The 23,574-nt window shown below is 36.2% G+C and overlaps 1 protein-coding gene across 9 annotated transcripts in view; it reads left to right on the top strand.

The window, feature by feature from the left end:
• The window catches only part of CEP70 (centrosomal protein 70), a 53,621-nt gene continuing 30,047 nt past the window's right edge, over window positions 1-23,574 (top strand). The window contains exons 1-9 of one of the 9 annotated variants that reach the window (XM_033133057.1): window positions 1-131; window positions 2,452-2,520; window positions 10,009-10,144; window positions 12,774-12,891; window positions 14,555-14,645; window positions 14,771-14,894; window positions 15,224-15,404; window positions 16,273-16,442; window positions 20,973-21,029. In XM_033133057.1, the coding sequence (XP_032988948.1) occupies window positions 12,877-12,891; window positions 14,555-14,645; window positions 14,771-14,894; window positions 15,224-15,404; window positions 16,273-16,442; window positions 20,973-21,029 (638 nt within the window). In that variant the 5' untranslated portion in view covers window positions 1-131; window positions 2,452-2,520; window positions 10,009-10,144; window positions 12,774-12,876. The other 8 variants (XM_033133055.1, XM_033133058.1, XM_033133056.1 and 5 more) reach the window with 8 other exon arrangements.

The following is a 23,574-nucleotide window of genomic DNA, read 5'->3' as shown; positions in this document are numbered from 1 at the left end:
GCGGTTCTTTGACGAGCTCGGGCTGGATAGGCCTGGCTCCCACACCGCGGTAACGGTCGCGGAGGCGGGGCAAAGGCGGTGGAGCCGGCGGGGCTGGGCGCGCTGCTGCTGGGGGGAGGCGGCTGAAGAAGGTGAGTGGCGCTCCAGGTTCACAGAGGCATCGCTCAGAGCCCCTACCTGAAGCATCCCCGGAATTGGCTTCACCTGGGCCATGCGAGTGGTCAAACTGACCCTTGTCGGGGACTCCAGAGAGGAACCGCTTGGGACGGGTTCGCTTCCAGTCTTACGATTGGGGACCTGACAAACCTGGTTCCAGTCCTGGCTCTCCGCCCTTTGTGATCTTTGGCTTCTCATGTAATGTCTCAGCGCCTCAGTTTCTTCATTTATGTAATACAGCTGGTAATTCTTGCCTTGCATGGTGGTGGAGAAGGTTAAGTGGGACAATAAATGTAAAGCTTAGAATGATACATGGTGTAGACTGGATTCTGGATAAATTGTAGGTAATTACTCGATCCGCGAGAGTTGGTCAGGTCTGACCCGCCCCACTTTTCTGAGTCAAGGAGTCTGAGAAGGTTGCTTGGCGAGTGAAGACTTGGAGCAAAAGCGGGGAGGGTATATGCAAAGGGGTAGGTGAGTATTCTTTCTCCGGTTTATTAGGCTCATTCCGGAGGCTTCTGACTTTATGCAGTCTAATTTGATTCTATTAAGAAAATCGATAAGGTGTAAATGTTGGAGGACTGAGAGACCCGTAACATAGAGACCAATCCGAAAGGGTTTCTACTACCACTTTATGTTCTAACTGTAATAATATTAAACACGGTGCAGATATTAACCCATATTGGTTTCAATTCTCTACATGAGTTGTTTTTTTACTTTCAGTATTGCTTAGTAGACCCCGGCCTACCCCACCCCAACTTGGGGAAGAGGTGGCTTACTAAAGCTTTGCCTCAGCTTCTGCTTCAAAGCGGGGAGAGGAGAATTCTGTCCCTTTATGTAACTTCTGGGGCAGAATGATTTGGTCGAGATGATATCCAGTCCTAACTCCATTCCTTTATCTGTGGTAGACTCAATTCTTTTTAGGAACATGAGTCTTCTTATTAAACAGCATGTTAATACATTTTTGGAATAGAGCTTTTGTATTTAATTCACAGAGACTTTGAAAACATTGCCTATACCATTTATTGCCATAATGGGAAATGCTTTTGAGAAAGCTAATTACAGATTTTAATGTGAGTCACTTCAAAAAGAATAGTTACTTGCTGTGGGGACAGAGCCAGTAGTGCAGTTTCCAGGCTCTTGGCCTCACGTGGAAAGGTGCTGGTTTGGGTAGTAAATGGCCATCAACTGTGATTGGATGGCCATCAACTGTAACCAGTGAGCCATTGGCCACTAATATAACTGCCGTGGCTATGCTAGCAGCAGATGGTGGCTGAGCTAGCAAGCGCGGATTGCAGCTAGCAAGTGGGGTTTGTTGGTTGGCAGAGAAGCGGACCGCAGGTTGCAGATCGTGTGGATCCTGTTTCCTGTGTGTCCAACCCAGCTGCCAGCGAGAATATAGTGATATGACTCCCCTATCTATGGCTCTGTTGGTGTTCCTTCTTGGCCTCACCATATCCTGCGTTCTTATGCAGGGAGCGGGATCAGAGACCCCATATGACACCACGTGTGACACTTGCCATGGTTTATTTCCAGCTTTCCTGCCCAAAAAGTGGTGAAAAAAATTACATTCTAACGAAGGGTACAGTTAAAGGGACTTCAGACCTGTAAAGAGCAAGTTACCAAAGGGCTCTTGGGGAACCTGCACAGTGCTGGAAGATATAGCTGTGTTTTGCTTCTTTGCACTTGGTTTTTTATGCTATGTACAAACCAACTCCTACCCTGCAACTCCCATTCCCACAGTCTTACTTTAGGTATGACACTCCTTAAAGCTAGATTCTATTTTGGCCTTGGTAAGCTTTTGGTCTCTTCTGATGACTCAAAGTTCCAGCTGTGTCCTGTCACAGTCTGAGTGGGAAAGGCTGCTAGATACTATTGGCGCATTAATTTTACAGCATGGTCCTCTAAAAGGGAGGACTTGGTCACAGGTAGAATTGAGGAGATAGTTTTCTTCCTGCCTTTGCCTTTTGTGTTCAGTGGTATTTGTTTCTCTGAGAGTGCTGCTTTTCAGTACCCTTGCAAATAAGAATATTCTACCTTTGAAGCCAGAAGTCAGAATTGATGTTAGATGATGATAGATTTAGACTGCCGGCAGGGAGAGGAAAGTTATGGGGAAAGGAGAAGAGAGAAGGCACATGGTGTTGAGCATTGGAGTCCATTAGCTTCAGTTGGTCCAGCTTCAGATCAGTGTTTACTAGTACCACGGAGGCCTGCTCTAGGAATAACACAAGACCATTCTTACTATGAGGTTGAACATTTTAAGATTGTGGTCTATTTATTTTTTTTGAAACCTAGATGAAGATCCAGTTTCAGACCTGAGACTTACTGGGTGATCATTTAATTGAGATCAACTGGAATGACCAGGTAAAAAGTGCAAGAGGAATGTGCTATGACTGAGGTATGTCTAATGTGATGGATGACTCTCTCTAGATGTTGGGAGGCCATGGAAAGGATTTATTATTTATTGACCACTATACTAGGTACATTACATGTATTTCCTTTTGACCTCTTGGTAATCCTCTCAAATAGATATTTTGATTTCAGTTAAAGAAACTGAAGCCAGAGCAGCCAGTTGACTCAGTTGGTTAGAGCGCAGCGCTCATAACACCAAGGTCGTCGGTTCGATTCCCACATGGGCCAGTGAGTTGCGCCCTCCACAACTAGATTGAAAACAATGACTTGACTTGCAGTTGAGCTGTGCCTCCCACAACTAGACTGAAAACAGTGACTTGACTTGGATCTGATGCATCCTGGAAAAACATACTGTTCCCCAATATTCCCCAATTAAAAAAAAAAAAATGAAGCCCAGAGAGGTTAAGGAACTATTTAAGATAATAAAGATTGCTGGTCAAACTCTAAAATCACCTCCTCTGTCCTGCTGTGTGCCAGACACTGTTCTATTTCCTTTTTATAGGCCTACCTCATTGTGCTTTGCTTTATTACACTTTGCAGATAATTGTGTTTTTACAAATTGAAGGTTAGACCCTCTGCCTGCAAAATGTTTATGACTTGCTGAAGGCTCACATGGTTAGCATTTTCTAGAAATAAAGTATTTTTTAATTAAAGTATGTGCATTGTGATAGGTCAGCCAGTAAAAGAAAGCACATGGTCAGGCAAGTTAAGGAAGTTTTTATTGTAAGAGAGAAAAGTATATCAGACTGAGCAAAGACCACTACAGTCCAGGCTGCAGCCTACAGGAGTCTTGCAGCCCCGAAGGAGTGGTGAGGAGGATTTTATATAGGGGCTGTGCTGACAGGGTAACATTGTTTGAACAGAAAATGTTGACTGCCTGCAAGCCAGTAGCTGTTTTGTGGCGTTTTCTGTTAGCACCAGTGTGGCTATGTCTGCAGGTGCAGGCCAACAGACATTTTGTTTTCTTGCAGACATGGGTCTGTCTGTAAGTCAAGGTCTCTGAGACCTAACATTCAGAGGCCTAACATTAAGTCAAGGTCTCTAAGATTCAGAGACCTAGCACATTGTTTTTCAGACATGATGCTATTGCACATTTAATAGGCTACAGTATACTGTAAACGTAACTTTTATATGCACTGGGAAACCAAAAAAATTGGTGTGACTTGCTTTATTGCAGTTATCTGAAACCAAACCTGCAAGAGCTCTGAGGTATGCCTGTATATTAACTCTCCTACTCTTCACAACAGCCCTGTGAACTATGTACTTTTATTATCCTCATTTTATGATAAGGGCATTGAAACACAGAGAGATTCGTACTTTTCTGGCTGTGTGGCAGAATTCACAATTTGAACCCAGGCAGTCTGGCCCCAGAGCTAGCTGTACCAGCTTTGTTTTCGTTAATATTTCCTTTACTTTTGTATTGTTATTTAAAAAAAACTTTTTTATTGTAAAATGAATTTTTATTATGAAATCAAACAGAAAAGAACACACATACCAAATGAATAGCTTAGTGAATTATTAAAAGAGAATACCGCTCCGTCAGGGTATAGACCCGTACTAGCCATGCCAGAGCTGCTCCATTGCCCCGTTCCAATCACAGCTACTTATGTCCTCCCATTAGTAGCCATTCTTCTGACTTCTGTAGTAATCAGAAGTCAGAAGTTGTGTTTTGAAAAAAGCTTTTTCGTAAAGGCATATTTCTAGACACTATAATGTGGTTTTTGCCCATTAAAATTTTTTTTTAAAAAAACTCCTTTAATCTGTATGTTTTCTCTCTCTTCCTTTCTTTTCCTTACAATTTATATGATTCGGAACCTGGGTCATTTGGCCTGTATATCCTACAGTCTGGATTTTGCTGGTTGTATCATCATGTACAGTTCAATATGTTCCTCTGCCTTGAGTAATTCCTGCACGTTGGTAGCTGGATTCCAGACCGGATCAGACTCAGATTCAATCCCTTTGGCAATTCTGTATGTAGTAGTTGGCAAGACAATAGGAGGTGCATAATGTGTCGTCGTTTCTCTCTTCCTGGTCTCAGCATCTGTTGCTACCTGATGCCTGCATCTATTCATTGAAGGCTGCAAAGTAGTGGTATTGTAACTCTATCATGTCTGTTTCACTTATTGGTTGGAATACTAGTGCCTTATATATCATTTGGATAGGCAGCAGTATCATTCCTTTAGGAAAGACGGCATAAATGCTTGATTTGTACCATTTATTTGCCAGTTTTCAAGATAAATTGGTTCCTTATTTTCTGAAGACAATTAAAATCTAATATCAGTATAAGGTCATGAATTTAAACATATTTGAAGGGTCTCTGTTTACTGCGAGTATTATCATAATTTAAATTCATGGTTGTCTCATTTTTGGCCCGGGAGCCTATCCAAGCCTAGCCTTTTGATATGACCCTACTAGTCTTTGATAGGTTCCTTATTGTCTGATATCTCGAAAGTTCTGTCCCCACGCTGAAATCTTCCATTTCTTTAAGAAACTCTGGTTTCTTTAAGAGGGAGATAGCATTTCAAGATCACAGTCTGTGTGCTAGCGATCCCGGGTTAGCCACTGTTTTAGGCTTTTCAGTAGGCAGAGCTAGGAGACCTGAATCTATCATCTATCTGTAGACACACACATTAAAGATAAATTATCTCATGAGTTCATATGAATATTTCCAATTCAAACCGAGACTATAGAACTTATTACTTAATTTCTCTATTATGTCTGTAACCCTTTTTTCCTTATAAGGAATACTGTTTCTTGAGAACATAGGAGGTAATAGAATTATTAATAAAATGTCCTGTCGTTACTCTTTTGTTTCATCTCATTTTACACACACAACAGTGTCAGAATTACATCACTGATGTCATCACCAATATGATTACTGACAACAAACTTTTCTCGTGCTTACATTCTTCCTATTCTCTCCTTTTTTCCTTTTTAAAAAATAATTATACTTTATCTTCATTGTTAGAGCATGTAGTTATATATTCTTTTTCTCAGCCATCATTTATTCTTAGTTTAATAGGTACATGGTGTGATAAAATACGGTGAATGCTGCTGCCGAGTGCCATCCAATGAAAAGGTAGGATAGTCAAATACGGGAAGTGGCACGTTGAAACTTAGTAACAGTGACAAGTTTCAACTTGTTTGGTGCAGTCAGTCAGGTGTGAGCTACAATTGAGAGAAGGTGTGTTTTAAAGTGTGCCATAAATCATGGATCACGAATAATGCATTACCATGAAATTTTATTTCAAACGGCAAAAAAGTGCTAAAGAAACACACGAAATGCTAAAATTAGTTTATTGTGATGCTGCAGTGACCACGAAGACGGTTTACAACTGGTTCAAGCAATTCCATAATGGTTGTGAATCGATTGAAAACCCGGAGAGATCAGGATGTCCTTCAACAGCAAAAAACCCAAGAGAATGTTGAAAGAATAAGCAAAATGATTCTATCAAATGATTGACTATTAGGGAAATTTTTGAAGATTTGCACATCTCTGATGGTTCCATTCAAAGCACTTTAACAATAGGTTTTTTTAAAAAAAACTTTTATTTACTTTATGTGTGTGTTTCTAGGACCCATCAGCTCCAAGTCAAGTAGTTGTTTCAATCTAATTGTGGAGGGGGCAGCTCACAGTGGCCCACATGGGGATTGAACTGGCAACCTTGTTTTTAAGAGCCCCACGCTCTAACCAACTGAGCTAACCAGTGCCCCTTAACAACAGATTTGAACATAGGCAAGTGAATGGGAAATTTGTTCCACACGTTTTGACTGTCAAACAAAAGCAGCAGCATTTGTCAGTTTTGTGGGAGTTGCACCATCGTGCCGCTTCAGAGTCCAGCTTTTTAAGACATGTCATCACGGGAGATGGAACTTGGGTCTATGGTTATGATTCTGAGCCCAGGGTTCAGAGTTCTCAATAGAAATCACCCAGTTCTTGTGTGGAAAAAAGCACGTCAATGAAGATCTAACATCCAGGTGATGTTAATTGTGTTTTTTGACCTTGATGGAATTGTGCGAGTTTTTACTCAGGAACACTACAGTGAACTCTGAATATTATAAGGGCTTATTAGAGTGTTTAAGAAACGATGTGTGTAGAAAACAGCCTGAGAAATGGGTGAATGGTTTCATCCTCTCTCCTGACAACGCTCTGTGTCACACATCACTTATGGTTTATGGCAATTTCTGTCAAAAACATTACAGTGTGTCCTCATCCAGCTTATTCACCAGATCTGGCACCATGCAGTTTCTGGCTCCTCCCCAAAGTCAAAATGACCATGAAAGGTAAATGTTTTGAATTGATTCAGGACATCGAGGCAGCCACAACAGCACAACTAAAGACATGAAAGAGGACTTTCAGAACTGCTTCAGAAAGTGGCAAGAACAATGGGATAAGTGTGTTCAAAGAGAGGGGCAGTATTTTGAAGGGTTTAATGGCAATGTGTCTTTCACTGTAATAATTTTTTTTTTTAAATCTAAACATTAACTGTATTGTTTGATCACACCAAGTATGTAGGGAATTATTTCTCGGCTCTATTCTATGTCATTGGTCTATATGTCTGTCTTTATGCCAGTACCACACTGTTTTGATTTCTGTAGCTTTGCAAAAAGTTTTAAATCAGAAAGTGTGAGTCCTCTAGCTTTGTTCTTCTTTTTCAAGACTGTCTCTGCTATTTGGGGTCTCTTGAGATTCCCTATGTATTTTATGGTGGGCTTTTCATTTCTGCAAAAAATGTCACTGGGATTTTGATAGGGATTGCATTGAATCTGTAGATTGCTTTGGGTAGTATTGACATCATAATAATTAAGTCTTCCAATCCATGAACATAGGATGCGTTACCCTTTATTAACGTCTTTTTAATTTCTTTGAGCAATATTTTGTACAGCAGTCCCCTTTATCCATAGTTTTTGCTTTCCACACTTTCAGTTACCCATGATCAACTGTGGTTCGAAAATATTAAATGGAAAATTTTATAAATAAACAATTCATAAGTTTTAAATTGTGCACCATTTTGAGTAGCATGATGAACTCTCACAATGCTCTGTTCCACCTGGGATGTGAATCATCTCTTTTTCCAGTGTATCCACACTGTATATGCTACCCTCCCAATGGGCAGTTAGTAGCCCTCTTGGTTATCAGATCGACTGTTGTAGTATCACAGTGTTTGTGTTCAAATAACCCTTATAATAGCCTGATGAATGCTATGTCTCACTGCCTGTGTCATTCACCTCACTTCATATCATCATCTAGGTGTTGTATCATCTCACATTATCCCAAAAGGAAGGGTGAATACAGCACAAGATATTTTAAGAGAGAGAGACCACATTCACATAACTTTTATTACAGTATATTGTTTTTTTCTCCTTATTTCCCTTTTTATTTTTAAATTAAATTTATTGAAGTGACATTGGTTAATAAAATTATATAGGTTTAAAGTGTACAATTCTATAATACATCATCTGTATATTGTATCATATGTTCACCACCCCAAGTCAGATCTCCTTCCATCACCATATATTTGACCCCCTTTACCCTTTTTTTTTAATCTCTCCTCTCCCCGCTTTCTCTTCTGATAACCATTGTATTGTTGTCTGTGTCTATGAGTTTTTGTCTTGTTGAATTGTTGCTTTCACTTTTATATCCCCCATATGAGTGAAGTCATATGGTTCTCAACTTTTTCCATCTGACTTATTTTGCTTAGCAAAATATTCTCAAGATCCATCCATGTTGTTGCAAATAGCAGTATTTTATCTTTTCTTGTGGCTAAGTCATATTCCTGTGTGTGTGTGTATGTGTGTATCACGTCTTCTTTATCCAAACATCTATTGAGGACACTTTGGTTGTTTCCATGTCTTGGCCACCATGAATAATCCTGCAATGAACATAGGGGTACATATATCTTTACGGATAAATATTTTCAGGTTTTTGGGGTGCATACACAGAAGAGACATTGCTGGGTCATATAGTAATTATATTCTTAATTTCTTTAAAATTGGGGAATATTGGGGAACAGTGTGTTTCTCCAGGGCCCATCAGCTCCAAGTCGTCCTTCAATCTAGTTGTGGAGGGCACAGCTCAGCTCTAAGTCCAGTCGCCATTTTCAGTCTTTAGTTGCAGGGGGCACAGCCCACCATCCTATGCGGGAGTTGCACCGGCAGCCTTGTTGTTGAGAGCTCGCGCTCCAAACAACTGAGCCATCGGGGAGGCAGCTCAGCTCAAGGTGCTGTGTTCAATTTTAGTTTCAGGGGGCAGGGCCCATCATCCCTTGCAGGACTTGAGGAATTGAACTGGCAACCTTGTGGTTGAGAGCCCACTGGCCCATGTGGGAATCGAACCAGCAGCCTTTGGAGTTAGGAGCAGGGAGCTCTAACCGCCTGAGCCACCAGGCCGGCCCTAGTTATATGTTTTAAAGGTCACGAGATCTTACTATTTTATGTAGTTAATGTGTGTTTACATGCCCCCATTTCTTTGCTCTTTATTCCTTTCTACACCTCTACTAAGGAATCTTCTGCATGAAGTACCTTTAGAATTTTTAATAGAACAGATCTGTGAGGTGTGTATTGTTTGTTTGAAAATATATTTTGCCTTTATTACCAATGGATATTTTCATTGGGTTTAGAATTTTAGATTGGCAATTATTTTCTTTCAGCACATTGAAGATTAGTCAACTCAGTTTCTATTGTTACTGCTAAGAAGTTAGCTGGTATCCCAACTGTCATTGCTTTGAAGATAATCTTTTTTTTACTGTAATTACTTTAAAGATTTTCTCTATGTCTTTGTTTTTCTGTACTTTAATATAATGTGTCTAGGTGTGATTTTTTTTCTTTACCCTAGTGCAATATTATGTTGGTCTCCTAGACTCTGGATTTATATATTTCATTGGCTCTCAAAACTTCTTACTCTTTAAGTTTTGCTTCTGTTCCATTCTTTTCTCTATTTCTTGGATGCCAGTTACGCTTATATTCCCTTTTTGAAGGGGATCTCTTTCATTTTTTTCCTGAATATAACATAGAGAACTAAAAATGTGGGTAGTCTCTTCTAACTTTCCTTCTAGTACATTTAATTTTCTCTTCTGCTTTTTCTAATCTACTGTTAAGACTGTGATTTAAGATCTTAATTGTAGTTATTGTAATTTTTTTGTTTTAAATATTTTTTCTTTTTCAAATCTGTTTTTTCTGTTTTTCAGTATTCAGTTCTCTGCCAGAAGTTTCAAGTTTCTATTTTTTTGAATGTTGTTAGCATACGTATTTTATGATCTGTGCCTAATAATTACAATATCAGCAGTCTTTCTTTCTGGTTTCTTTTGATTATTGCTTCTGTTCTCTTTATGTCTTGTTTCCTGTATATCTTTTACTGTTTTCTGGATGTTGTACTTGAAACATTTTTTTTGTAGGGATAATTTGAGGCCTTTTTTCTGAGATTTCATTTGCTTCTGCCAGGTACTTGGAGCACTATTAATTTGGGACCTTCGTGAGATACTGGAATGACACAGAGGAGGGGAAGCCAGGTTTCAGTTCATAGCACAGGGGGTTTACTTCTGGTTCATCCTTGTCCTGAGAGTTGCAGCCCTTTCAGGTAACAATTTTAAATGGGGGGTGGCTTTGATCTTTAGGACTTATTCTCACAGTTCTTTCTTTGGATTTGGCAAAAGCCTTGAGGGAAAAATTGGGTTCTCATCTTCTCAGTTATTTCTTTGGCCTGGTAATTCCTCATTATCTTGTTCTTTAATGCTTATAAGAAGAACAAATTAACGTATTTTATTTGAGTTGCTTCAGTGTCTTTGGAGGCAGAATTACCTACTCTACCATTACTAAAAAGTAGACTGCTTATCTCATGGGATTTAGTCTTACCTAGATATATTTATGTAACACAACTTGTATCATATGGTTAACTGAGTAATTTGTAGAAAAAGTCTAAGATAATATATATAGTATGATTAGGTGAGATCCATTTTGTTTAGCATACTTATATGTAACAACAACTACCAATTTGTAAGTTTCTATGTGTCAGGCATTTGTACTAAATACTTTCTACATGTTGTCTGATTTAATTCAACCTATGAGGTGTAGGTATTATTACTATGTTCTCTGTTTTACAAATGAAGAAATCAGAGCTCAAAGATGTTAATGAGTTTATCCAGGTCACACAGTTTCATAAATGGTAGTCACTCAGGCCATCTGACTCTGAATTCTAAATCTCTATACTTTACTCTTTAAAGTGCTACAAGAGCATATAACAAGAGTACCTGATCTAGTCATGGGATCAAGAGAAATTTCCCTGAAGGAAATTTGAGCTGAGATCTGAAGGTCAAGTATGAGTTAACTAAGTGAAGAAGAGGTTAAGAGTACCCAGGCCTTGAACCTGGAGGGAGACGACATTTTGAAGATTTGAGAGGTCTGGTGTGACTGTTAGAAAGACTGTCAGAATTTATGGCTCCACGCTCTTTGGGGGATTCTCTTACACTGATATCTACCACCCTTATATCTTGCTTATGTGTGTGTTCTTCCCACTTTAAAACTGGCTGACTCTTAGTGGTGATGCAGTAGGAAGAACACAGCACCACCTCTAAAATATTCTTGCCAAAAAATACTGAAACTGAATTTAATAAAGCCTCTAGATGTAATTAATCTATAAGAAATATAAGGGATGGAAAAATACTCGTATGTTAAATAATGAGAATACAATAAGCCATATCTGAAATGTGGGTAATTCTGCAAGACAAATGGCCTATTTTCTTCAACAAATAAATGACATGTTAAAAAAAGAGGGGTGGAAGTGGGACTGTTATAGATTAAAAGAAATTTAAGAGTGATATATATGTATCACTATATATATATATATATATATAGACTTTCTTTGAAAAAATCATAAGACACTTTTAGGACATTTGGGGAAAATTGAACACGGACTAGATATTGAGTGATAGAAAGGAATTGTTCTTATTTTTATTGGATATGGTAATGCTATTGAGATTATGTTTATAAGTTTATATTTGTTCATGATGTATATGGAAATATATTCATAAGTAGGTGAGGAATAAATGAAACGAATGGAAGAAATTGGTTATTGAAGCTGGATTGATGAATACATGAGTTCATTATACTTTTTCTCTGCGTCTGTGTATTTTTGAAAATTTCTCTAAAAAAAAATAGCTGAAAGATGGTAGCAGCTGAAGTTGGCTGACATTTTCGGAAGCAATCTTTATTTAAAATAAGGGCAGGAAGGGTGAACGTAGTGGGTGATTGAATTGTTGCAAGAGACCAAAGTGTCAAGGAAGAGAGGACTTTATGGTGTGAAGCAGCAAAAATGGCAGAATTTGAGAATGTGTAACATGTTAATAGATTTAACTGAAAATAAATGATTGGTGACTAGTAAATTATTTAGTTGGATTTCACTATCTGAACTAGATATAGAAGGGCAGAAGGGAGCTTTGGAAGACATACTGAACTGGTAGCAAGGAGGCCTATTTCTAATTAATCGTGAGAAGATCATTTCACCTCTCAGGTTGTGGTACCTGATGTATTGATACAACTCCCCCTGTATTCTTCCCTGTCAGATATAAACAGCTAGAGATTTTGAATTAAACAATTTCCAAGGTTCTCTCAAGTTCTAAAATTCCACGAGACTAATGAATATGTGTGATTGTGTCTCTGGAAAGAAGGAATTATACCTATGTATCTCAAACAATCCAAGGAAATTTTTTCCTATAGAATGGCAGAGTCTTAGACAATAAGTACAAGTGATAGGGTAAACTGAATACAAGCTTTTGTGTGTGCCAAGCAGAACCCTTTGTTCCTAGCCTCTGATCTACTTAGAAATAAAGGCTACCTGAGAAAGTGGCAACTTCATTCACCCTGGGAGTTAGTCCAGTGAATTGTGAGACTGGCCTCGAACTTTGGGTCAGGTACAATTCTTTTAGTTTTTTGGGGAGCAGTTTTCAAAAGATTATTTATGAGCTTCACATGCTTTTCACATTATCTAGTTAAAACAAATAGTTTTCTTTGTGTGTGTGTATGTGTAAAACCCATGATATTTTATTTGTAGAGAACATTATAAGATATGGTTTATTCTAATCATTCTTTACATCAGCTTAAGAAGTTATAAAAGTTTTGACACAAGAATGACTTCAATTGCCCAAGAGTAGTGGACTCTTTTAAATACAATTTTGTTTAACATCTATTGTCTTTTTTTTTTTTTAATTTAGGCAACTCAAAACTTTTTATTGCCAATCTCTACTTTGATTCTACAAACGAAACTGTATCTCCAGCAGCCTCTAAAGCCAAGGAATCCAGTAAATCATCAGACTCATGACTGAAAAAGAGGTAAACTTGAAATACTTGAAACTAGTGTTTTATAAAGTATGTGCCAAAAAATACTACATCTACAAATGTGAAAAATCTTACTTTAAAATGATTTTTTGATTTAGTAAGATAATTTGGTACAATGCTTTGTTAAATACTATTCAAGGATTTTTATTATTCTAAGACTTCACAATATTCTCAGTCTGCCAAAAGAGGCTTTAGTATACAGCATTCCCTACTTATTTAACACCAGTCTGGTGAATATTTCATTAGACTAGTGTTCTGCAGCACATACTTTGGAAAATGCCATTCTCAGCTCTTTTCAGAATTTGCAAACAGTTCCATTATTTTTTCTCTTAAAAGAAGTATTCATGTTTAATTTGGAACAACATGTTTAATTTGATCATTGAAAGTTTGTGACATTATTATTTACAAGGCATTTTGTTTTTATGAGTCATAGTAGACATCTACTGAGATAGCCACACAGAGCTTTTGGCTCCTAAAATGGGTATCAGCAATAATTTTAGTTCTGTGTCATTAATCTTTGTGACCAGAAGACCTAAAGCATAAATAAGAGAAAAGTCTGTGGGAAGGAGGAGAACTGTAGAAAAGATAAAGAAGGGGAAGAAAGTCAGCAGTCAAAAGGAAAGATTTATTTGTTACTATGAGTCATAATGCTGTCAGAGTCATCAGGGTAATTTGTTCCTTTTTTTGTCTTGATAGATTTTTTAATGTTAGAGGGGCATTTGAATGTGAAGAGTAATACTTCATTCTTTGTCTATATTATTAATCTTTAAGCTATTATGATATTTACTTACATACTATACCAGTAACAAAAATGTATTTATTGTATAAATTACATTTTTCAAGCATTTAAACATTGAAAATTCACTCAAATATCTTTTCACAAATATACTGTAATACCTTAAAAAGCAAGTAAAGCACCTCACACAGTGATTTCAAAATTGATCGTGGTATTTAACATTAAAAGGCCATTATAAAGCTACTGTATTAATATCATGGATTTAAATGTGTCATTTAAAAAATCAATATTTATATTCCTATCCATATTTTATATTCTTATCACTTTTTTCTTCCCATTGTTATGTTTTTATTCCCTTAATCTAGAAAGTTAGAGTTCCCCTCTCAGGTTCATGGTGTAAATACATATTTAAAATCAGGGATATAAGACTTGAGAGTGTCTTTCAGAGTGATTCTTGAACCAGTTACCTAGATAGACGGACTCCTTTTTATAGTTAGACCATGTCCATTATACAAGGAACTATTTACATTATTGTCTCCTACCAGTCAGATATGTTTTGGGTTTTTTTTTTTTTTAACTCTATAAGTCATGTTAAAATGACACTTGTTTCTAAGTGACTTACCTTTTCTGTACTACTGTTCAGCGAATATAACCTAGTTTGCAGCTGTCTTTTTTTTTTTTTGAGTGAGTCCTGGTCTGGTTCAGTTAAATGAAAAAACCTAAGATCTGTTTGGTTCACTGCAGTTACAGGTATTTTTTATTTATGTCTTACTTTTAATCATTACATATACATAAAAATTCATATTAAAAAAATTTTTGGTGAAAAAGTCCTGTTATTCTGAAAACAAAAAAAATGATATACAAGAGGATATTTCTTTACATTATAAAGTTGATCCTTTTCTCTCTCCTTTGTAATTGTAGCGTGAAGCAGCAGAATGGGAGAACATAAATGTGCTGTTGATGATGCGTGGCTTAAAACCTTTGTCTCTAGTCAAAAGAACAGATCTTAAAGGTAATCGCATCCTATTCTTGTTCCTTATGGTAAAAAGCTTCTTTCCTTTAAAAAATGTTTTTATCTTAATTTCTTTTTGCCTTACCTTTAGTTTTACTATTTGTATTACATTTTTTAAAATGCAGATTTCATCATTTTTGACAAACAGTCATCAGAAAGGATGAGACAGAATTTGAAAACATTGGTGGACGAAACAGCACGTCAACAGAACATGATCCAGGAGCTCATAGAAACTAATCAGCAGCTTAAGTAAGAAAATGGAGAAATATCTGTTGAATTTTTTTGTATCCAAGTTGTATGCATTTTTAAAATAACTGCCTTGAGAAGAATTTTGAAAATTAATTTTCCGTTTTGATTAAATATTAAGTTTAAAAAATATTTTTGATTGATAAATCTTTTGGTAATGGCTTAGCTTAGATATATAATGGTACCCTATCTTTCTTCTATTGGTTTGTGTGATAAGATAGAAATTTTAAGAACGCAAAGAAATTTTAGAAATTCATTATGTTGTTAGATGGGGGGTTTGTTGGTGTGATTTATTTTTATTACTAAGGAAGGAATTGTGTGCCTGTTATTAGAAATGAACTTCAGCTAGAGAAACGCCGAGCAGTAGATCAGGAACAACGAGCTAATGATTTAGAACAAATCATGGAGAGTGTGAAATCCAAAATTGGTGAATTGGAGGATGAATCCCTAAATAGGGTTTGCCAGCAACAGAGTAAAATAAAAGATCTTCAAAAGGATCATAAAGCTTTACAGGTACTGAGTTACGTATTTTCTTACATGATAATACTAAAATAGCTCATCAACGTCACAGGTGACTTCCAGGTTGCTTAATTAATTCGTCTTTACCTTTCTTGACCTATCACTGTCCCTTGAGAGTCTTCCCTTGGTTTCTAGAATATCCTCTCTTTTGATTTCCCTCTAACCCCATTCTTCAACTCTGCTGGTTCTTCTCATCTCCCTAATCTCTTACTAATAGTACTTGGGATTCCCTAGTACTAATTCCTTAGACCTTTCCTCTTTGCCATATATTCTTAACTCCCTTGGTGATGCTCAGACTAATTCATAGCACATAATTTAAAGCAATAGCCCAGACCTCTTACCTTAGTTCCAGACTCATATCCCATTGCCTACGTGGTATCTCCACTGGATGTCTAATAGGCATTTAGAACTTTACATGTCTAAAACTGAGTTCCTAAATTTCCTCTCCAAGCTTTCTTTTAGTCTACATGCTGGTCCAAGTCACCTTCATTTCTCTCCTGCTTCTCTCTTGGTTTCACTGTGTCTACCTTTGCCTTTTTCAGTTGTTCTCAACATAGTAGTAGCTCAAAACTCTCCAATGGCTTTCCTCTTTCTTTAGTTTTATAGAGATTCTTGGGTTCCTTTACTATTACGAAACGCTGAATGCAAGCAATTATAAGCTGTATTTTCCCATTTTATACCTATGTCACTTGTTACATTTTTGCATTTATGACATATTAATATTCCTGGAACTAGTACCCATTTAAAAACCGCCTCAATACTGTGAAACTGTGAAAATGACTTTGTGTATAACATTGTTAGGGTATCATGTCCTAGATGTACATATATATCATAATTATGTTATTTGAAAAATTTCTTACAGGCAAAATGTCAGCATTATAAGAAAAAACGAATGGAGCAACAAGAGACTATTGCTTCTTTGCAAAAGGATATCTGTAGATTAACAAAGGAGGACGAAGAGCGCATTGTCACTCAAAACAGAGTGTTTGCTTATCTCTGCAAAAGAGTTCCTCATACCATCTTGGATAGACAGTAATGTTTGCTTCATAAATTGATATGTAGATTCATCATTTTTTAAACTGAATTTATCTTGGGAGTGGTATATCTCTTATAAACTGGAGGAGTCTTCCTCCTGTCGTCTCTCCCTTTTTTTTTTTTTTAACGTCATTAACTTGTTGACCAGTTGTCCTAAAGAAGTATATTCTATCTTCCTACATTTCCTTTAAAATGGAAGTTAGTGCTAAATTCAGATTCAAGTATTTTTGGCAAAATGCTTCATAGGTGGTAATGTATGTTTCATATAGTAACATTGGGAGGCACAGAATGTCTAATTGGCCTACTCTTGGGGATGCTAAGATTGTTCAGGGGCTTGTATAGGAACAATCTGATTTTTTCACTGTAAAATTCCCCACCATCCTTTCATCTAGTGGAGTCACCCATTGATGATGTTGCAAAATGGTGATTTTTTTCAATTCTGCTATTTCTTTTTTTTTTTTTTGCTGCAATTCTTCCATAAAAAAAGAACATTTCTTATCATTTTGCAGGTATTTAGTTGCCCTATAGAGTTTGTTACAGGGAAGGTGGGATCAATGCTCGGTTCTTTATTTTAATTCCCACTTTTTAGAGTAGGAGTTGGTACCCTAATGATCTTCAGTGATAAACAATAGTAAGATTTTTTTGTTTGTTTGTAGCTAGCTCTCGTTTTTCAAATGTTGTTATTCATGGGATTTTAATGATCAATTTATCCTTTATTGGCCAGTTGGCAACTTTTTTGTTTTGGTATTATATCCTTTTGATCCAACTCCACTAATCTTTGTTAGACTTATTGCTTTTTAGATAGAGGGTATAGCATGTACATTTTTTTTCTTTTCCCTAGAGCTGTTTTGAGGAATGGATTCAGATATTTATTAAAACTAGCACTAAATGTTTTAAGTTAACTAAATTAAATTTAAAATTAATTAGACTATCTTTTTAGTCAACAATAGTTTTTAGAAACTGCAGCTTGGTTGTTCAGGTTGCTTATCATTGTTATATTATCATTGATTTAGGACTTTTTAGTGGAGAGTACTAGGAACTGTATATATTTCTGGGAAAAATCCCAAGTCATTATTGATTTTTTTCCAGCTGTAGTTAACATTATAGGATTTTGATTTAAACTCTGATTTTATATTTGAAACTCTTTTGCACTGAAAAAATTCTTATTCCTAAAAGCAATATCATAATTATTTGCTTTATCCTATAATATATGAAAATAGTTTCAAAAGAGTAATACCAGAATTACTTCTAACAATAGACCTACTGAATGAAATTTAAATTTCTTTGCAATTATCTTTGATGTTAATAATATATTCCACTATGGATACAATCAACATACAGTTTTCTTAAATATCTTGAAATATTCCTTTTCTCTGTGTTTATGTTACCAAATGAATTTACAATTTGGTTTATTTGTTTCAATTTTTAGGAATTTTAAAATTTTATATATTTACTTTTGAATATGTAAGACATATGATTACAAACTTAAAACTATAACTATATTCAGAGAAGTTGTATTTTTCATTTCTGTCCCCTTAACCCTATTCCTTACCTCCCCCTTTAGGTAATTTTAAATGTTTAGTGTTATTTTTGATACAAACAGTATGAATATTCATATTTTCCCTTTTTGTATAAAGGTAGCACCTTGTTTTTATTCGCTTAACAGTATAAACATTTTAACTAGTCTTATGTGTTTACATAATAGGATCAGAGATCTTTATTAATTACGTATTTCTGTCTTACTATGAAAATAAATGAGGTCACATATAAGTTAAAAACAAAACTATAGGTTGTTTGGATAATTACTGGAGAATTAATACATAGATACATACATGATTTTCATCATTTTGAAGGACAAACACAGTAAAAAAGTAAAAATAAATAATAAAGTAACAAAAATAGTTAGAGATAGGTGTGAATAAATAAAAAAAAAAGAGAAGCAAAGAAAGAGAAGGGGAGGATTAAGGAAGAACAAAAAGAAAAAAGAGACAATTACAGTGGGAGAAAGAAGATAGCAAGAAGATGGAGGAAGAGGAATGAAAAAATAACACACAGAAAAACAGCCAATTTGAGTGAGTGAGAAGGCAAGAAAAAGACAAGCATTGAGAGAACTTAACATATACCAAATGAAGTCAAGCTAATTCTAGTATAAATTTGTCTGATTCCCTAGAGATTCTGCACTCTATTTGATTTTTAATAAAGCAAATTTTGAGTTTGAGATGCAGAACTTAAAAACTGTCAATTAACCTTGTTAGAGGTTGTAGCCACTTCTGCTGTTGTCAAAAGTTACAAAAGGCATTGAGCAAGACAATATAGGACATACATAGGTAAGTAAAGCCATGTTTCCTGCAATTTTGGACCTGATAGTCTTGTTGGGTAGATAAACACATACTCAAATAAGTAAATTTAATGCAGATCATAGTATGTGCTACAATGGGGCAAATAGGAGACTAAGTGGGTGTGGCAGGAGAGATTAGTTCCCATTGAGGAAGATGGTGATGACCAGGAAGGCTTCATGAAGGGGGTAATTTGTAAACTAGACTGTTAGGAACTATAGAATTTTAATAGGCAGAAGTGTGGGAAAGATGATTTTAGTTAGAGAAGTATGGTGGCAGGAAAACCGAATGTATGTGGAAATGGCAAACAGTCCAGGAGGTCTGGAGCACAGGTTGCATAAGTTGATGGTTAATGTCTTAGGAGACGATACAGAAAGAAAAGTGTGCTGGAACTTTGAGAAGCTTAAACTCTAGGCCGAAGAGTTTAGGTTCTACTTTCTATATAACAGGATAAAAAAACCCAGGATTTATGAGCAAAGAAATTAAGACCAACGACAGAAAGACAAGTTAGTAATCAGTTGTAATAGTGTAGGTGGGAGATAATGAAGGGCTGTATTAGGGCTAAAAGAAGGGAGAGAGATTGCAGAAATGGACAGAAATTGTCCAGACTCACTGGCTGTAGTTGTGGAAAGAAGAAGAGGAGTCAAAAATAGCTAGATTTCAAGCTAGATTTGAGTAGTGGGGAGGGAAGATGATGAATTCACTTACGGACAAGTGCTTCGGTATCTTCCATCAGCCATGTAGAAATATCAGGCCTCCAGTTAGAAGAACCAAACTCCAGAGAACTTCCAAATTTCAGATAGAGAAAGACGAGAAGTTATGTTTGGGTGTCAGGATAACCAAGAAACAAGAGTGTTTCAAAAAGGAGAGGGTGGTAAGAAGTGTTACATGCTGCCTCATCAGTTTGTGTGTTTGCTTCCCCCCCAGTCTTATTGCTCAGAATTCCCTGAAAGTTTATTGAAGGTAGCAGGTATCAATCACTCAGAATGAATGGAGTTTGCTACAAAGGAAAAGATAGAAATGGAATGGTACCATATGGGGAAAGTGTAGGGCGTGAGAGGCTTATGAAGGATGTAAAGGAGATTAAAGCATATTTGCAGAATAATATGAAAGCTGGTATGTATTGGGATGGGGAAAGGTTGAAAAGAAAGAATAATCTAGAAAGTTATGATACTAGAAGAACAATTGGTTGAATTAGTTCTGAAAGAGGGGATGGGTGAGTAAGTTTCCCAGGATAGAAAGGAAATAGTGTAAATATTTCTTTAAAAAGAATAATGTGTGCAAATACAGTATTATTGTTCTTGGAGGATTTTTAAAATTACAAAAACAGTACATGCTTATAAAAATCCAAGCAATATAAAAGTGTTTAAAGTAAAATTGTATAGATCTGCTTACCCTCCTAATTCCTACCTCCTAGAGATAATCACTTTTAATAGTTTGGTTTGTGTCCTTCTTAGTGTTTCACGACAGGGATGTTACTGGTATTTTGAGTGGGACCATTTTTTGTTGTATAGGGCTGTCATGTTCATTGAAGAACTTTTAGCATCCTGCCCCCTCCCAAATTAGCCAGTGTGACACCCAATACTGTCCCCTAGGTTACGGTGTCATCTATCTCCTAGTTAAGAATCTGTGAAGAGCTCTTTTTCAAAACACATACAAATTCACATACAATTATTTCTTTTAAAAAAATAGTAATAGTACCCATTTGGCGATGCAATGTTAATTTTTCCCTTACTCCTTATTAGGACATACAAATTTACATTATTTTTTTTAATGCTTCATCTTTTTGTATAGTATAGGTGTGCTATTATTTATTTAACTTTTCCCGTGTTGAAGAATATATTTCTTCTGGGTTTTCACTTTTTTAAATAATGGTATAATGAACAACTGTTCATCTTGAGTTATCACCTTGGGCAAATATTTCTGTTTGACCGATCACTAGAGGTAGAACTGTTGGGACAAGGAGAATATACATTTACTATGTTGTGATACAATGTTTGTGGTTATTTTAAAAACTATACTTTGAAATTAATGTAAAACATGATTTCATATATACTACCGGCAAAATCACTGAAATTTTTAATAAACTTGTTAGATTATCTGTACGTTTATCACTATAATTTGAAATTAGAATAGTAAATGCTACAATACCACATTTTGAAAATAATTCAATTTATTTTCTGTTTTTTAGGTTGCTTTGCCTAATTGATTACTATGAATCTAAAATTAGAAAACTGCATAAACAAAGGTACGACTAATCCTGTATTACAGTTCTTAAAGTTACTCTCTAGTCATGAATCACATCAAAAATTCTTACAGCCTCTTGAAACTTTAAATATGCTTTGAAAATCTACCTAATATGTAACTATGGGTTTCTTTTTTTATAAAGATCTTGAAGACTGTACTTATATTAAAATATATTACTGCATTTATATTAAATATGTATATTTAATAATCACCAAAGCATTGGTCACAAAAGAAATAGGATTCACTTTTTCTTCTGTTGAAGTATTATAATTTGTTCTACTGGTGTTATCGAGCCACTGGATAGTTCCCGAGTCTATCCGTAAAGTGCTTAGGATTACATTAGCTGCCTACCAAGGTGCAATCTAATAAGTATGCAGATTTATGTGAGATACAGATAAAATGTTGTGAAAAATTAAACATATAGTGTAAAACACACTTGGCACCTCTGATTAAAGAAATTAAGTGTAAAGATTAAAATAATGGTCTTCAACTTACCTAAAATAGCTGAAGGATATCTACAGCCACATAATCGAAAGTGCTTTAATATGAGGTCATTTGAACAGTAGCAATCTATTTCATTGTTTATAGATGGAATAGCTCTTTTAACAAATATTTATTTGAGCACCTGCTCTCTGCCATGTTCTGTTTTAGGAACTAAGGATACCATCATTAATGAAGCAGATAAATTCTCTGCTTTCATCAAGTGTACATTCTATAATAATATTCTTACCCCCCTGAATAAAATGACTTTCCAGAAACTCAGCAGGACCAATGACAGAATTGTGCTGGTTGCTCATTCTTTTGGCCATTGGGGACTCTTAAAAAAAAGGGAGCAGGATGGAGGGAAAGGGAAAAAAGTAAAAAGGGAGGAAGAAAAGACAAAGTACAACTAATGATGATAGATCAACTCCTTGCTTCGTTCTATGCAGAAAACAGTATTATGTCAAGTAACTTCAGGGAACCTTCTGATTTCCAAATGAAACTTATTTTTTAGATGGTAGGCATGGTGTTAGATTCTATAGAGATAGGACACAGTATGGTCCTTACTTTCTAGGAGTTTACAATCTGGTAAAGGAGATAAAATGTAAACACATTAATAATTAAGAATAATATGGGACTTAAGCACTAATCCATAATGTTACACTAGAGTAATTACTAAAAATTGTACAGACGGTAATATTTCAGAAGTATAAAACAAGAACAAATTAGTTTTGGATGGAGTGACCAGGGAAGTTTTTACAAAGCGGATGGGGGCTGTGCTTGAGCTTGAAGGACAAGTAAAATTTGGGGACGCAGAAAGGCAAAAAAGCTAAAGCCATTTTAGACTCCTTGGATGTAATGAGCAAAAGTGGATAGGTATAAAAGTACAGACTTTTATGGCACTGTAATTAAGCCAGTTTGGCTGCAGTTCCAGGGATTTGTTAGTATGTTCATTGATTGAGGTCATAACCCCTCTAGAGCAGTCATTCAAATACTGGACCAAGTGGAAGCTGTAAATGAATAAGACATCATTTGCCTTGAAAAGAAAGAAGGCACTTTTTCCTTTAATACAGAAAAACTGGGTGATGGGGTCACAGGTGTGTGTATTAGGGTTCTTAAGAGAAACAGAACCAATTATACATTTATATAGAGAGAAGAATTCATTTTGAAGGAATTGGGTCATGAGATGATGATGAGGTTGAAATCTGTGAATCAGGCGTGCAGGCTGGAGACCAGGGAAGAGTTGGTGTTGCGGTGTTGAGGCTGAAGGTAGTCTGGAGGCAGAATGCCTTTTTTCTTGGGGGGTCTCAGTCTTCGCTCTGAAGGCCTTTAATTCCATGAGGCCCACCCACCCATATTATGAAGGTTAATCTGCTTTACTCGAAGTCTGTTGATTTAAAAGTTAATAACATCTAAAAATACCTCACGGCAATATTGAGACTGGTGTTTGACCAAAGAGCTGGGCAACATGGCCTAGCCAAGTTCACACTAAAATGAGTAGCCAAAGTATGTACAAGTAAAGAGAAGGAAAATGAAGCATTTCATGGCTTGAGCGGCTGCAAAGTCTTATGCTGGTAGAATTGAGGAAATCATGAAAATGAATGAATCAGGTTAGGTGGAGATTGTGGCAAACTGGAGAGCTGTGCACCATCTGTCTTAAGGGGGCAGTTACTACACACGCTCGTCAGTTGATGCTGTGCAGTAATGTGAGCCCAGTGTGGCGAGATCTTCTGGGTTTTTTTGTTTGTTTGTTTTTGAGAGAAGCTAGAGGTTAGATTTATAAGTGAAAACAGATTTTTAATGTTCACAGTTAACTCAATGCTTTAAAAATATGATCCAAACTAAGTATCAATTACAACCTTTGATCTATGTCTTTAGTCAATGCTAATCTAGATTCAGGGGTTAGCACACTTTTTTCTGTAAAGGGCCAGACAGTAAATATTTTCAGTATTTTAGGCTGTAGAGCCTTTTCCTAACTACGCAGCTCTGCTGTGGTAGCACGAACTCAGCCATAGATGGTGTGAAAAGGGTCTGGCATGGATGTGTTCCATAAAACTTTGGTACAA

The sequence above is a fragment of the Rhinolophus ferrumequinum genome, chromosome 17 (genome assembly GCF_004115265.2).
Source record: "Rhinolophus ferrumequinum isolate MPI-CBG mRhiFer1 chromosome 17, mRhiFer1_v1.p, whole genome shotgun sequence".
NCBI classification, from domain to species: Eukaryota; Metazoa; Chordata; class Mammalia; order Chiroptera; family Rhinolophidae; genus Rhinolophus; species Rhinolophus ferrumequinum.
Note: the sequence above shows the minus strand (reverse complement) of the source record. Positions and strands in the feature narration are given on the sequence as shown.